This window comes from Bombina bombina, chromosome 12 (assembly GCF_027579735.1).
Source record: "Bombina bombina isolate aBomBom1 chromosome 12, aBomBom1.pri, whole genome shotgun sequence".
NCBI lineage: Eukaryota > Metazoa > Chordata > Amphibia > Anura > Bombinatoridae > Bombina > Bombina bombina.
Genome location: NC_069510.1, coordinates 13,454,098 through 13,467,304, shown reverse-complemented (window position 1 = coordinate 13,467,304; position 13,207 = coordinate 13,454,098). Strand labels below are relative to the sequence as shown.

At 42.5% G+C, this 13,207-nt stretch overlaps 1 protein-coding gene and 1 long non-coding RNA gene across 2 annotated transcripts in view; one reads left to right on the top strand and one right to left on the bottom strand.

The window, feature by feature from the left end:
- LOC128642758 (uncharacterized) overlaps positions 1 to 13,207 on the bottom strand; it is a 341,511-nt gene that overhangs the window by 50,996 nt on the left and 277,308 nt on the right. The gene's annotated exons all lie outside the window — the stretch shown is intronic.
- Positions 1 to 13,207, top strand: part of CCDC180 (coiled-coil domain containing 180) — a 289,632-nt gene that overhangs the window by 86,181 nt on the left and 190,244 nt on the right. The window contains exon 22 of the mRNA XM_053695554.1: positions 9,076 to 9,222. Coding sequence (XP_053551529.1) covers positions 9,076 to 9,222 — 147 coding nt within the window. The remainder of the gene's footprint in view (positions 1 to 9,075; positions 9,223 to 13,207) is intronic.

The following is a 13,207-nucleotide window of genomic DNA, read 5'->3' as shown; positions in this document are numbered from 1 at the left end:
CCCGGGAGTTTAGTTGGAGACGCCCACGATGGGCAGGGCTAAGTTGCGGCGCCATTGTTTGCGCATTTCTTTTCCCTGCTTCCCGGTTAATCTCCGCAGTGTGTTTGGATGTACACCGGATGCCTTCTCTGCTGCACTGTGACTATACAGCGGAGAGGCTCCGGTCATTGCTAATTATCATGGAGTGGTTGCCGGTCTCTGCTGCGCTATGTCTGTGCAGTGGAGAGGCTTTTCTCATGGTAGTGCCTTTGAGTGCTATGGATGCCTTCTCTGCTGCGTAGTGGACCGTGCAGCGGAGAGGCTTCTAATACCCAGTACAATTTAAATTTATTGTGTGCTACGATTGCCTTCTCTGCTGCATTGTAACACATGCAGCAGAGAGGATTCATAGTCTGGACGCCATCTCTGCTGGTCGTTTAATACAGCAGAGAGGCTTTACCCGCAGTACTTTATTTGTTTATAGTAGTCAGGATGACTATTATTTATTTGTGATTTTCATCCGATGTCTGGATGATTTCTCTACCTGATTGTTATAAGACTGGAAAACTTCATATTAATAAAAAAAAAAAAAAGTGTTTTTAACATTTAAAGAGATAGTACCATTCATTTTTAATAAACAAGTTGTTAATTTTTCTAGGTCCAAGAGGTTTTTTCAACTTATTTCTTGGTATCTATTATGTAAGGGAACTAGGTTAGAACGTTTCCCTTAAATATAAAGTCTCTGTAATTTTGGTAATATTCTATTTTATTGTATAAAGAATGAATAGGGTATACACAGTGCACACGTTATGTCTTAATACTTCTGGAGACAACTTAAATTTTCTGTTCCCCATGTATTATTAGGTTTTTGATAATAATAAAAATGAAAAAAAAAATTATATATATATATATATATATATATATTTAATTTTTCAACAATATTGCCTTGGATGTTTCTGAAGCATTCGGGCAATGTCTGAAAATCTTAGCGTCCATTCATCCAGTGCCCTGTGCTTCCTTCACGACTCCTTTTGGGGTTATTTTGCAAGACAGCGTTCTATCTGGACTTGTCAGGTGGGTTGTCGGCTTTTCCCATGCTGCAGGGAGAGCGCAAGAGGAAGAATAAATATTCAGTGAGTGAGGTTTCTGTCACTATTGATTTTTTTATCCACATTATACTTAGATAGTAAGATCTCAGTTCTTACGGTATGATTCCTCACGCTGATACTGAAGTAGTATCTTCAGTTTTAAGCTATCTCTGCTCCGGTTATTACTAAGGAGTTTTTTAGCTGTAATGGAACGACATTTCGGTCGTTGTTAATTTTATGTGGTACCAAGATGCGGTACTATGGAATGAAAGTGAATGGGTATTCTTTGATTCACATTTCCTATATTGTCAGAGAGGTTTTTAGTAGAGGACCTCTCAAGGACTCTTGGTAGACAATTCCATACTGCCCAGGAGTTTTTTTATCCCTATAGAGGATACCTATTCCCTTTCGGGATCCCATAAGTATGGGGTAGTGGGTTTGTTCAAGATGACATCCCAGGTCGGTATTACTGCCTTTTACGGCAGCATACTAGCTCATTCATTGTCTGGTTCTATTCTGACAGATAGTGCTTGGGGCAGTTAGTTCAGCATGCTAGGGCTCTGTGGGTGAGCTCTGTAGCAGCCAGTACAGTCAATTTCATGAGCAGCGCCTTCAGACCCTTATGGGTATTCCGCTGTGCTTTACAAGTGACCGTTTTATATATATATATATATATATATATATATATATATATATATATATATATATATATTATCTGAAATCAGATAGAGACGGAATTCCTTTCATACAGTACCGTCGTCCTAGGTGGATTCGTGCATCTCTCCTTGGATTCCGGAGGATCAATTCCTGATAAGTTTAAAGGACGGTTATCTGCATGATCCCATCTATGGGATCATTGCAAGTTTCTAAGGTTTGTCTTTCTGGACAAATACTTCGAGCTTGTGGTTTTTTCATTAAATCTTGCCACAACTTTTAAGAATTTTCATGGTGCATTGCAGCTCCATATTTAGATGATTTCCTAATCCAGGCGACTTTGTTACAACAAAGAGGTTTGCTAATGTACATGGTGTTATCCTTCCTGCGTTCTACACGAGTGGAAGGTAAATCTGGGACAGAGTTCCTGAGTCCTAATTTTTAGGTATTTTTCTGGGATCTATGATAGATTCCCTATCAATGAAGTTTTTCCTGACGGAAGTCAGGAAATCAACGATTATTGATCCTTGTTTTATTTTCAGCACACTCTTAAGTGATCAGTGGCTCAGTGCATGGAGGTAATCGGGCTGATGGTGGCAATTGACATCTTCTTGTTGGTTAGGTTCCATCTCAGAACTCTGTAGTTAAGCAAGCTTAGGCTATGGAATGGAGATTATGCAGATGTGCCTCTGTGAATGCTAATGGTTCAGGAAACGGGGGATTCTCTTTCATGATGGTTGTCCCTGCATCACCCTACCAGGGTACCTGCTTTCGCAGACATTTTTGGGTGATTATGACAACAGTTGCCAGCCTTCGAGGGTAAGGGTTCCCTAAAGGCTCAGGGAGTTTGGACTCAGTCTGAGTCTGTTTTTTTTTCTAAAGCATTCTGGAACTGAGAGCGATCTTCAAGGCTCTCCTGGGTTGGCCTCAGTTGGCTTTGGCCCAGTTCATCAGGTTCCAGATGGACAACATAACGACAGTGGCTTACATCAATCATCAGGGAGGAATGAGGAGTTCCTTAGCGATGAGGGAGGTAGCCAAGATAATACGGTGGGCGGAGCTCCATTCTTGCCATCTGTCAGCGATCCACATCCCAGGGGTGGACAACTGGGAAGCGGACTTTCTGAGCAGGCAGACCTTTCATCCGGGAGAGTGGGAACTCCATCCGGAAGTATTCTCCAGCCTGATTCGCAAATGGGGTTGGCCGGAGTTAGATCTCATGGCATCTCATCAGAATGCCAAGCTTCCGAGATACGGGTCAAGATCCAGGGATCCCCAGGCGGAACTGATAGATGCTCTAGCATTTCCTTGGTCCTTTAGCCTAGCATATCTTTTTCCCCCATTTGCTCTTCTCCCTCGGGTCATTGCTCGAATCAAACAGGAGAGGGCATCAGTGATCCTCATTGCTCCTGCGTGGCCTCACAGGATTTGGTATGCCAATCTGGTGGAAATGTCTTCCCTGCCACCTTGAAGACTACCATTGAGGAAGGATCTTCTCACTCAGGAACCCTTCTTTCATCCAAATCTAATTTCTCTGAAGCTGACTGGAGATTGAACGCTTAATTCTATCCAAGCGGGGTTTTTTCTGACCCGGTCATAGAGACCTTGATTCAGGCACGTAAGCCTGTAACTAGAAAGATTTATTATAAGATATGGCGTAAATATCTTTATTGGTGTGAATCCAAGGGCTACTCATGGAGTGGAGTTAGGATTCCCAGAATTTTGTCTTTTCTCCAAGAAGGATTGGAGAAGGGTTTATCGGCAAGTTCCCTAAAGGGTCATATCTCTGCCTTATCTATTTTGTTACACAAACGTCTGGCTGATGTCCCAGACGTTCAATCTTTTTGTCAGGCCTTGGTTAGGATCAGGCCTGTGTTCAAACCAGTTTCTCCTCCATGGAGTTTGAATTTAGTTATTAAGGTTCTTTAAGGGGCTCCGTTTGAGCCTATGCATTACTTGGATATTAAGTTGTTATCTTGGAATGTTTTATTTCTTGTTGCAATTTCTTCAGCTCGAAGAGTGTCTGAGCTTTCGGCGTTGCAATACAATTCGCCTTACCTTATTTTACATTCGGATAAGGTAGTTTTACGTACTAATCTAGGGTTCCTTCCTAAGGTTGTTTCGGACAGGAACATTAATCAGGAGATTGTTGTTCCTTTCTTGTGTCCTAATCCTTCTTTTCAGAAGGAAAGGCTTCTGCATAATTTGGATGTAGTCCGTGCTTTGAAGTTTTACTTACAAGCAACTAAGGACTATCGTCAGTCTTCTCTGTTTGTAATTTTCTCAGGAAGACGTAAGGGTCAGAAAGCTACGGCTACCTCTCTTTCTTTTTGGTTGAGGAGTATCATCCGCTTTGTATATGAGAATGCTGGAGAATTACGGCTAATTACGGCTCATTCCACTAGGGCGGTGGCTTCCTCATGGGCATTCAAAAATGAAGCTTCTATGGAACAGATTTGCAAGGCTGCAACTTGGTCTTCTCTTCACACTTTTTCTGAATTTTACAAATTTGATTATTTTGCCTCGGCTGAGGCTGTTTTTGGGAGAAAGGTTCTTCAAGCAGTGGTGCCTTCCGTTTAGGTTCCCTGTCTTTTCCCTCCCTTATCATCTGTGTACTCTAGCTTTGGTATTGTATCCCACAAGTAAGGAACTTGTGAACTCATTGTGTCTTTAAGAAGAAAAGAAAATTTATGCTTACCTGATAAATTTATTTCTTCTTAGACACGATGAGTCCACGGCCCGCCCTGTCCTTTTAAGACAGGATGTTATTTATTGTAAACTTTAGTCACCTCTGCACCTTGGATTTTCCTTTCTCTTCCTAACTTCGGTCGAATGACTGGAGTGGGAGGGAAGGGAGGAGCTATTTAACAGCTCTGCTGTGGTGCTCTTTGCCTCCTCTTGCTGACCAGGAGGTGAATATCCCACAAGTAAGGATGATGATCCGTGGACTCATTGTGTCTAAGAAGAAATAAATTTATCAGGTAAGCATAAATTTTCTTTTTTATTTTGGGGGGTTGGTTGTGGGTGGGCATATGTAGGTGAGACCACCAGTCACCAGTCTGTGAGGGACAGAGTACATCAGCATAAATCAGCCATAGGTAATTTGGATGAGGATGCACCTGTCTCACATCATTTCACATTGGCATCACATAAAAAAGTCAACTAAAATAGCTGTTAATTAAAAAGGAGGCTCAGTGGATTAGGAGGTTGGACACCATGTCCCCAAGGGGTCTCAATCGCGATATACCATGGGGTCATTTTGTTTAAAAATCTTTTCTTCAGTCCCTTCTATACAAATTACCCCTTACGTATGGTGTAAATAAATGTATACAATTCTGTCACTGGTATTATTTAATGCATGTGAGGGTTGAATATAGGTTAAAACAGTATCACTGATAAAATGACAGAGTACCTCTGAATTACCTTATAAGTATCTTTGAATTCATCAGAGATGTGTTCCTCTATTTCACTTACACAAATTACCCTTTGCATTAGGTTGTAAATAAATATATATCAATTGATCTATAGGTAGTATTTTAGTTAGAATAGTCTACATTGTTATTTTTCTTTGTGGGATATGCATGGATAGGATTCGTTGGTTTGACGAGTGACAGATGTGTGACTAATCCAATCAGAGTGTTCTTGTTCACTACTTATAGAGGGTTATTCCTATAGTTCAAGGTACTCCTTGACAAAGGGCGGAATCACGAAATGTGCGTCGGAGTGTGTCATTGATGTGTCACGAGGTCACGGAGTTCCGTTATAAGATTGCTTGTTGCACGATACCGTTGCCATCCCTTATATGGTCTGTATACGCTGAAAAGCACAATGATACTTGCCTGTGATACTGTTGGTCGAGTACCGTGGTGATTGTGAGTATACGTTACCTACTGATGGTTGTCATAAAGTCTTGATGCACCTGTTGATTCCGACCCTCTGCATAAGAGATGTATATATAACAGCAATTTATTGAAGGAAGCCTGTGATTTTAATAAGTGTCTTATATACACTAAAACTTGAATAGATATACACAAATGAAACATGCTAAAAGCGGTACAGATAAATGTTTAAAGGGCGATACAGACCACATCTATTAGGGTGTATGGGTGATAAAGGATACCATTTTTTAATAAAATGATAACTAAACATATATTATATTCATTAAGAGTGCTGAGAATTGATTTTTATTAATTGTGGTAGTTGGCAATACCTCTCGTGCACCTATATTTACATACATAGAGATTGGATAGATAGCCATTGGTCATGTCATTATGTGACAGTAATAGTGATAGTATCAGGGGGCCATTGGTCATGTCATTATGTGACAGTAATAGTGATAGTATCAGGGGGCCATTGGTCATGTCATTATGTGACAGTAATAGTGATAGTATCAGGGGGCCTCTGCCATTGGTCATGTCATTATGTGACAGTAATAGTGATAGTATCAGGGGGCCCTCTGCCATTGGTCATGTCATTATGTGACAGTAATAGTGATAGTATCAGGGGGCCCTCTGCCATTGGTCATGTCATTATGTGACAGTAATAGTGATAGTATCAGGGGGCCCTCTGCCATTGGTCATGTCATTATGTGACAGTAATAGTGATAGTATCAGGGGGCCCTCTGCCATTGGTCATGTCATTATGTGACAGTAATAGTGATAGTATCAGGGGGCCCTCTGCCATTGGTCATGTCATTATGTGACAGTAATAGTGATAGTATCAGGGGGCCCTCTGCCATTGGTCATGTCATTATGTGACAGTAATAGTGATAGTATCAGAGGGCCCTCTGCCATTGGTCATGTCATTATGTGACAGTAATAGTGATAGTATCAGGGGGCCCTCTGCCATTGGTCATGTCATTATGTGACAGTAATAGTGATAGTATCAGGGGGCCCTCTGCCATTGGTCATGTCATTATGTGACAGTAATAGTGATAGTATCAGGGGGCCCTCTGCCATTGGTCATGTCATTATGTGACAGTAATAGTGATAGTATCAGGGGGCCCTCTGCCATTGGTCATGTCATTATGTGACAGTAATAGTGATAGTATCAGGGGGCCATTGGTCATGTCATTATGTGACAGTAATAGTGATAGTATCAGGGGGCCATTGGTCATGTCATTATGTGACAGTAATAGTGATAGTATCAGGGGGCCATTGGTCATGTCATTATGTGACAGTAATAGTGATAGTATCAGGGGGCCCTCTGCCATTGGTCATGTCATTATGTGACAGTAATAGTGATAGTATCAGGGGGCCCTCTGCCATTGGTCATGTCATTATGTGACAGTAATAGTGATAGTATCAGGGGGCCCTCTGCCATTGGTCATGTCATTATGTGACAGTAATAGTGATAGTATCAGGGGGCCATTGGTCATGTCATTATGTGACAGTAATAGTGATAGTATCAGGGGGCCATTGGTCATGTCATTATGTGACAGTAATAGTGATAGTATCAGGGGGCCATTGGTCATGTCATTATGTGACAGTAATAGTGATAGTATCTGGGGGCCATTGGTCATGTCATTATGTGACAGTAATAGTGATAGTATCAGGGGGCCATTGGTCATGTCATTATGTGACAGTAATAGTGATAGTATCAGGGGGCCCTCTGCCATTGGTCATGTCATTATGTGACAGTAATAGTGATAGTATCAGAGGGCCCTCTGCCATTGGTCATGTCATTATGTGACAGTAATAGTGATAGTATCAGGGGGCCCTCTGCCATTGGTCATGTCATTATGTGACAGTAATAGTGATAGTATCAGGGGGCCCTCTGCCATTGGTCATGTCATTATGTGACAGTAATAGAGATAGTATCAGGGGGCCCTCTGCCATTGGTCATGTCATTATGTGACAGTAATAGTGATAGTATCAGGGGGCCCTCTGCCATTGGTCATGTCATTATGTGACAGTAATAGTGATAGTATCAGGGGGCCCTCTGACATTGGTCATGTCATTATGTGACAGTAATAGTGATAGTATCAGGGGGCCCTCTGACATTGGTCATGTCATTATGTGACAGTAATAGTGATAGTATCAGGGGGCCATTGGTCATGTCATTATGTGACAGTAATAGTGATAGTATCAGGGGGCCATTGGTCATGTCATTATGTGACAGTAATAGTGATAGTATCAGGGGGCCCTCTGCCATTGGTCATGTCATTATGTGACAGTAATAGTGATAGTATCAGGGGGCCCTCTGCCATTGGTCATGTCATTATGTGACAGTAATAGTGATAGTATCAGGGGGCCATTGGTCATGTCATTATGTGACAGTAATAGTGATAGTATCAGGGGGCCCTCTGCCATTGGTCATGTTATTATGTGACAGTAATAGTGATAGTATCAGGGGGCCCTCTGCCATTGGTCATGTCATTATGTGACAGTAATAGTGATAGTATCAGGGGGCCATTGGTCATGTCATTATGTGACAGTAATAGTGATAGTATCAGGGGGCCATTGGTCATGTCATTATGTGACAGTAATAGTGATAGTATCAGGGGGCCATTGGTCATGTCATTATGTGACAGTAATAGTGATAGTATCAGGGGGCCATTGGTCATGTCATTATGTGACAGTAATAGTATCAGGGGGCCCTCTGCCATTGGTCATGTCATTATGTGACAGTAATAGTGATAGTATCAGGGGGCCCTCTGCCATTGGTCATGTCATTATGTGACAGTAATAGTGATAGTATCAGGGGGCCATTGGTCATGTCATTATGTGACAGTAATAGTGATAGTATCAGGGGGCCATTGGTCATGTCATTATGTGACAGTAATAGTGATAGTATCAGGGGGCCATTGGTCATGTCATTATGTGACAGTAATAGTGATAGTATCAGGGGGCCATTGGTCATGTCATTATGTGACAGTAATAGTGATAGTATCAGGGGGCCATTGGTCATGTCATTATGTGACAGTAATAGTGATAGTATCAGGGGGCCATTGGTCATGTCATTATGTGACAGTAATAGTGATAGTATCAGGGGGCCATTGGTCATGTCATTATGTGACAGTAATAGTGATAGTATCAGGGGGCCATTGGTCATGTCATTATGTGACAGTAATAGTGATAGTATCAGGGGGCCCTCTGCCATTGGTCATGTCATTATGTGACAGTAATAGTGATAGTATCAGGGGCCCTCTGCCATTGGTCATGTCATTATGTGACAGTAATAGTGATAGTATCAGGGGGCCCTCTGCCATTGGTCATGTCATTATGTGACAGTAATAGTGATAGTATCAGGGGGCCCTCTGCCATTGGTCATGTCATTATGTGACAGTAATAGTGATAGTATCAGGGGGCCCTCTGCCATTGGTCATGTCATTATGTGTAACTTTTTATTTCAGACTCGAGGCCATGACAAGCTCCCTCCCTTCCATCCTGGACAGTCATATAAGCAGAGTTCAGACGGTAATGAGGAACTACCGGCAGCATGTGGAGGAGACACTGGGCAGCCTGTGTGACACTAACTCTGATTTCATAAAATCCTTCCGGTAGATGACTTTCCCTTCTACTTTACAACCAATACAACTGGGAAACACAAAGGTGTTTAACAAGGGAAGTAGGACTGAGAGGCAGAACAGTCACACTAAGCAGACAGACTGCCACACACCTAACAACCTAATCTAATACCCCTATAAAAATAACCCCCCAAAATAAAAACACCCCCTAATCTAAACTACCAATAGCCCTTAAAAGGGCCTTTTGTAGGGCATTGCCATAAGTTTAACAGCTCTTTTACCTAAAAAAAATTACCAATTACCCCCTAACAGTAAAACCCCCTACCCAACCAACCCCCCAAAATAAAAAAAAACAAGTCTAAAAAAAACCTAAGCTACCCATTTCAGTTAAAGGGGCATTTGTATGGGCATTGCCAAACAGCTCTTTTGCGCCCATAAAAAACCAAACCCTAATCTAAAAAAAAACAAAAAACCTTAGTCTAACCCTGAAATAGGTACTCACAGTTCCTGAAGTCAGGTGGCGAAGGTCTTCTTCTAGGCGGTGAAGGTCTTCATCCAATGCGGGACATCTTCTATCTTCATCCGGAGCAAAGGCGGCGCGGAGGTGATCGCGGAGGTGACTGTGTAGCAGGACCACCAATTGCGGAGCAGGACTGGCCGTCGTAGAGCAAGACCGGCGTGGAGGGTCCTCTTCATGCTATCTCCACCGCATACTGAATATTGAATGCAAGGTACCCCATTTAGGTACCTTGCATTCCTATTGGCTGAAATTTTTAAAATCAGCCAATCGGATGAGAGCTACTGAAATCCTATTGGCTGTTCAAATCAGCCAATAGGATTTCAGTAGCTCTCATCCTATTGGCCGATTTCAAAATCAATACCTTGCATTCAATCTTCAGTGTGCGGCGGCGACCACAAGAAGTGGAACCTCCACGTCGGTCCTGCTCTGCGATCACCTGCGCTCCGCGATCACCTCTGCTCTGTGCTGCCTTTTCTCCTGATGAAGATAGATTTCCCCACGCTGGATGAAGACCTTCACCGCCTGGAAGAAGACCTTCGCCGCCGGACTTCAAGAACTGTGGGTACCTATTTTGGTGTTTTTTTTTTTGTTGTTTTGGGGTGTGTTTTTTTTAGATTAGATTTTTTATAAGTTCAAAAGAGCTGTTTGTAAAAGGGCAATGCCCATACAAATGCCCCTTTAGTTGCAATGAGTATCTTAGATTTTTTTAGATTTAGTTTTTTTTAAGAGCTATTGGAAGTTTAGTTTAGATTAGGAGTTGTTTTTATTTTGTGGGTTTTTTTTAATTTTCATAGGGGTATAAGATTAGGTTTAATTAATGTATGGGGTGTTAGGTTAGGGGGCTTATTAATTAAATTAGTTATTTGAGTTGTGGGGGTTGGTACACATATTAACACATAATTCTCTCTCTCTTCTCTCTCTTTTCTCTCTTCTCTCTCTCTTTCTTATGACGGTGAGTCCACGGGATCATCAATTACTGTTAGGAATATCAATCCTGGCCAGAGCACCACAGCAAAGCTGTTAAGTATCACTTCCCTTCCCACAAACCCCAGTCATTCTCTTTGCCTCTAGTGAAAGGAGGAGGTGAAGTCATTAGGTGTCTGAATATGATCCTTTTATCAAGATTTTTTTGTTTTATTTGAAGCCTGAGCAGGCTTGCTTTGATCTTCCTAACACTTGGGTTTAGCTGTACTCCATGTTAGGCTCTTCAGCAGGGCTGGCTGTGGTGGCTTTTAAGCAGTTAGGAATTGGTGGGGTGGGCTCCACTGAGTTTCCTAACAGGTTGCTGCCCTCATTAAGAATGACAGAGTAGGCTTACTCTGTTCACTTCTGTCCACAGGTCCCTGTGAGGAGCGGCTTCCTATCATACCAGTGACTGGTCCTCCTGCCGGATTTTCAGGAGTGCAGGTGAGTGTCATTTTACTTATTTTAAGATCATTTGGCACTTTATGTTTAAGTCAGCTGCACCATTTTGGGACATTTATTCCTGCGGTCAGGAATTTCTCAGGCAGGCTGTGGGGCACTGTGTGGCTGTAGGAGGGAGACTGAGCTGAGTTTTGTCCTCATATTCTCAGTTTTTAATATTTTATTGATGGCTCAGTGTGTATAACTGTTAGCAGTGGCTTCTCAGTTTTTATTTTCCCCTTAGTCGCTTGCCGTTTTTCGGCAGCGTGTGTGGGGGCGTGACACCACTGGGTGGCGTGTTTCTGTCTGAGCACTGCTCTTTGGTGCCGTTTTTTCGGAAGGAGCCTTCTGCATGTTAACTCTGCTGTCTCGGTCCTCTTTGCTGTCCGGAAGCCGAAAAGCATTTGTTCTGTAACAGGAGGGGCAGGTAGGCACCTCAGCTTAGCGCTGAGGTGTAGAGTGTGCCTGTAGGGCATATTATTTATTTATTTATTCAGCTAAAACCTTTTTTTCCCTTACACGGTTAGGGGAATAAATAGCGCTTGTGAGCGTGTTTGTTTTTTCACAGTCACAGTACTTTTTAGTGAAATTTAAAAGTTAAATATTCAGTGCATTTAATGTTTTCAGTGCATTATGGACCTAGAGTCTAGGCCTTCCACTGTATGCAGACTCTGTTCTGATACCCAAATAGAACCGCATTTGCCTTTCTGTAGTTCCTGTATTGAGAGAACTATTTTGTATAAAGACAAGCTTTTTCATACTGAGCCACAGCATGCTGCAGGGGAAACGTAAGAGGAAGTCTGTAGATTCAGATAAGGTACCTATTCCTGTTCAGGCTGACCGGATTCCTCCTTCACTCAGATCTGAGGAGGAAGATACTTCGGTGGCTTCTGAGGGTGTAATCTCAGATTTAGAAAGTGTAATTACTTCATCTGATGCTGAAGTTGTTTTCTTCAGATTTAAGCTTGAGCACCACCGTGCTTTGTTAAAGGAGGTTTTAGCTACGTTGGACGACTCGGATACTCCTGTTGAAGTCAATCCTAAAAAGTCCAGTAAATTAAATAGATACTTTGATGTTCCTTCTCCCGGGGAGGTTTTTCCAGAGCCAGACCTTGCCATGGAAATTATTACTAAGGAATGGGAGAGACCAGGAATTACCTTCTCCCCTTCCCTGGTCTTCAGGAAGATGTTCCCTTTGGCTGACTCCATCAGGGAATCATGGCAGACAGTTCCTAAAGTGTAAGGAGCGATTTCCACTTTGGCTAAAAGAACTACGATTCCTATTGAGGACAGCTGTTCCTTTAAGGATTCTATGGATAAGAAGCTGGAGGCTCTCTTAAAGAAGATGTATACGCATCAGGGTCTGCAATGGCAACCGGCAGTATGCATTGCTACAGTGACCAGTGTTGCAGCTTACTGGTTTGACGCCTTGTCAGAGTCTCTTCAAGCTGAGACTTGTTTAAAGGAGATTCAGGATAGGATTAAGGCTCTTAAGTTAGCCAATTCTTTTATCACTGATGCTTCCTTACAGGTCATTAAGTTGGGAGCCAAGATATTGTGCTTTGCAATCTTAGCTCCTTGGGGCATTAAGGCTTAAATCCTGGTCTACCAATGTTTCTTCGAAATCTAAACTTTTGTCTATCCCTTACAAGGAAAGACCTTGTTCGGACTGGCATTGGCAGAAATTATCTCTGATATAACGGGCAGTAAAGGTTCCTTTCTACCTCAAGACAAGAGGAATAAATCGAAAAAGTTGCAAGACTAATTTTCATTCCTTTCGTAACTTCGGAGGCAAGTCTTCCCCTGCTTCTGCCAAACAGGAGCAATCCAAGCCCACATGGAAACCTGGGCAGTCCTGGAGCAAGGGGAAGCAGTCCAAGAAGCCCACATCTGAATCCAAGTCAGCATGAAGGGGCTGCCCCGATCTGGGATCGGATCAAGTAGGGGGCAAGCTCTCTCTGTTCGCACAAGCTTGGGAACGGGATGTTCCAGACCCTTGAGCAGGGATACAAGTTAGAGTTCAAGATTTTTCCTCCCAGAGGAAGGTTCCACCTCTCAAGATTATCTGTAGATCAGATAAAAAGAGAGGCATTC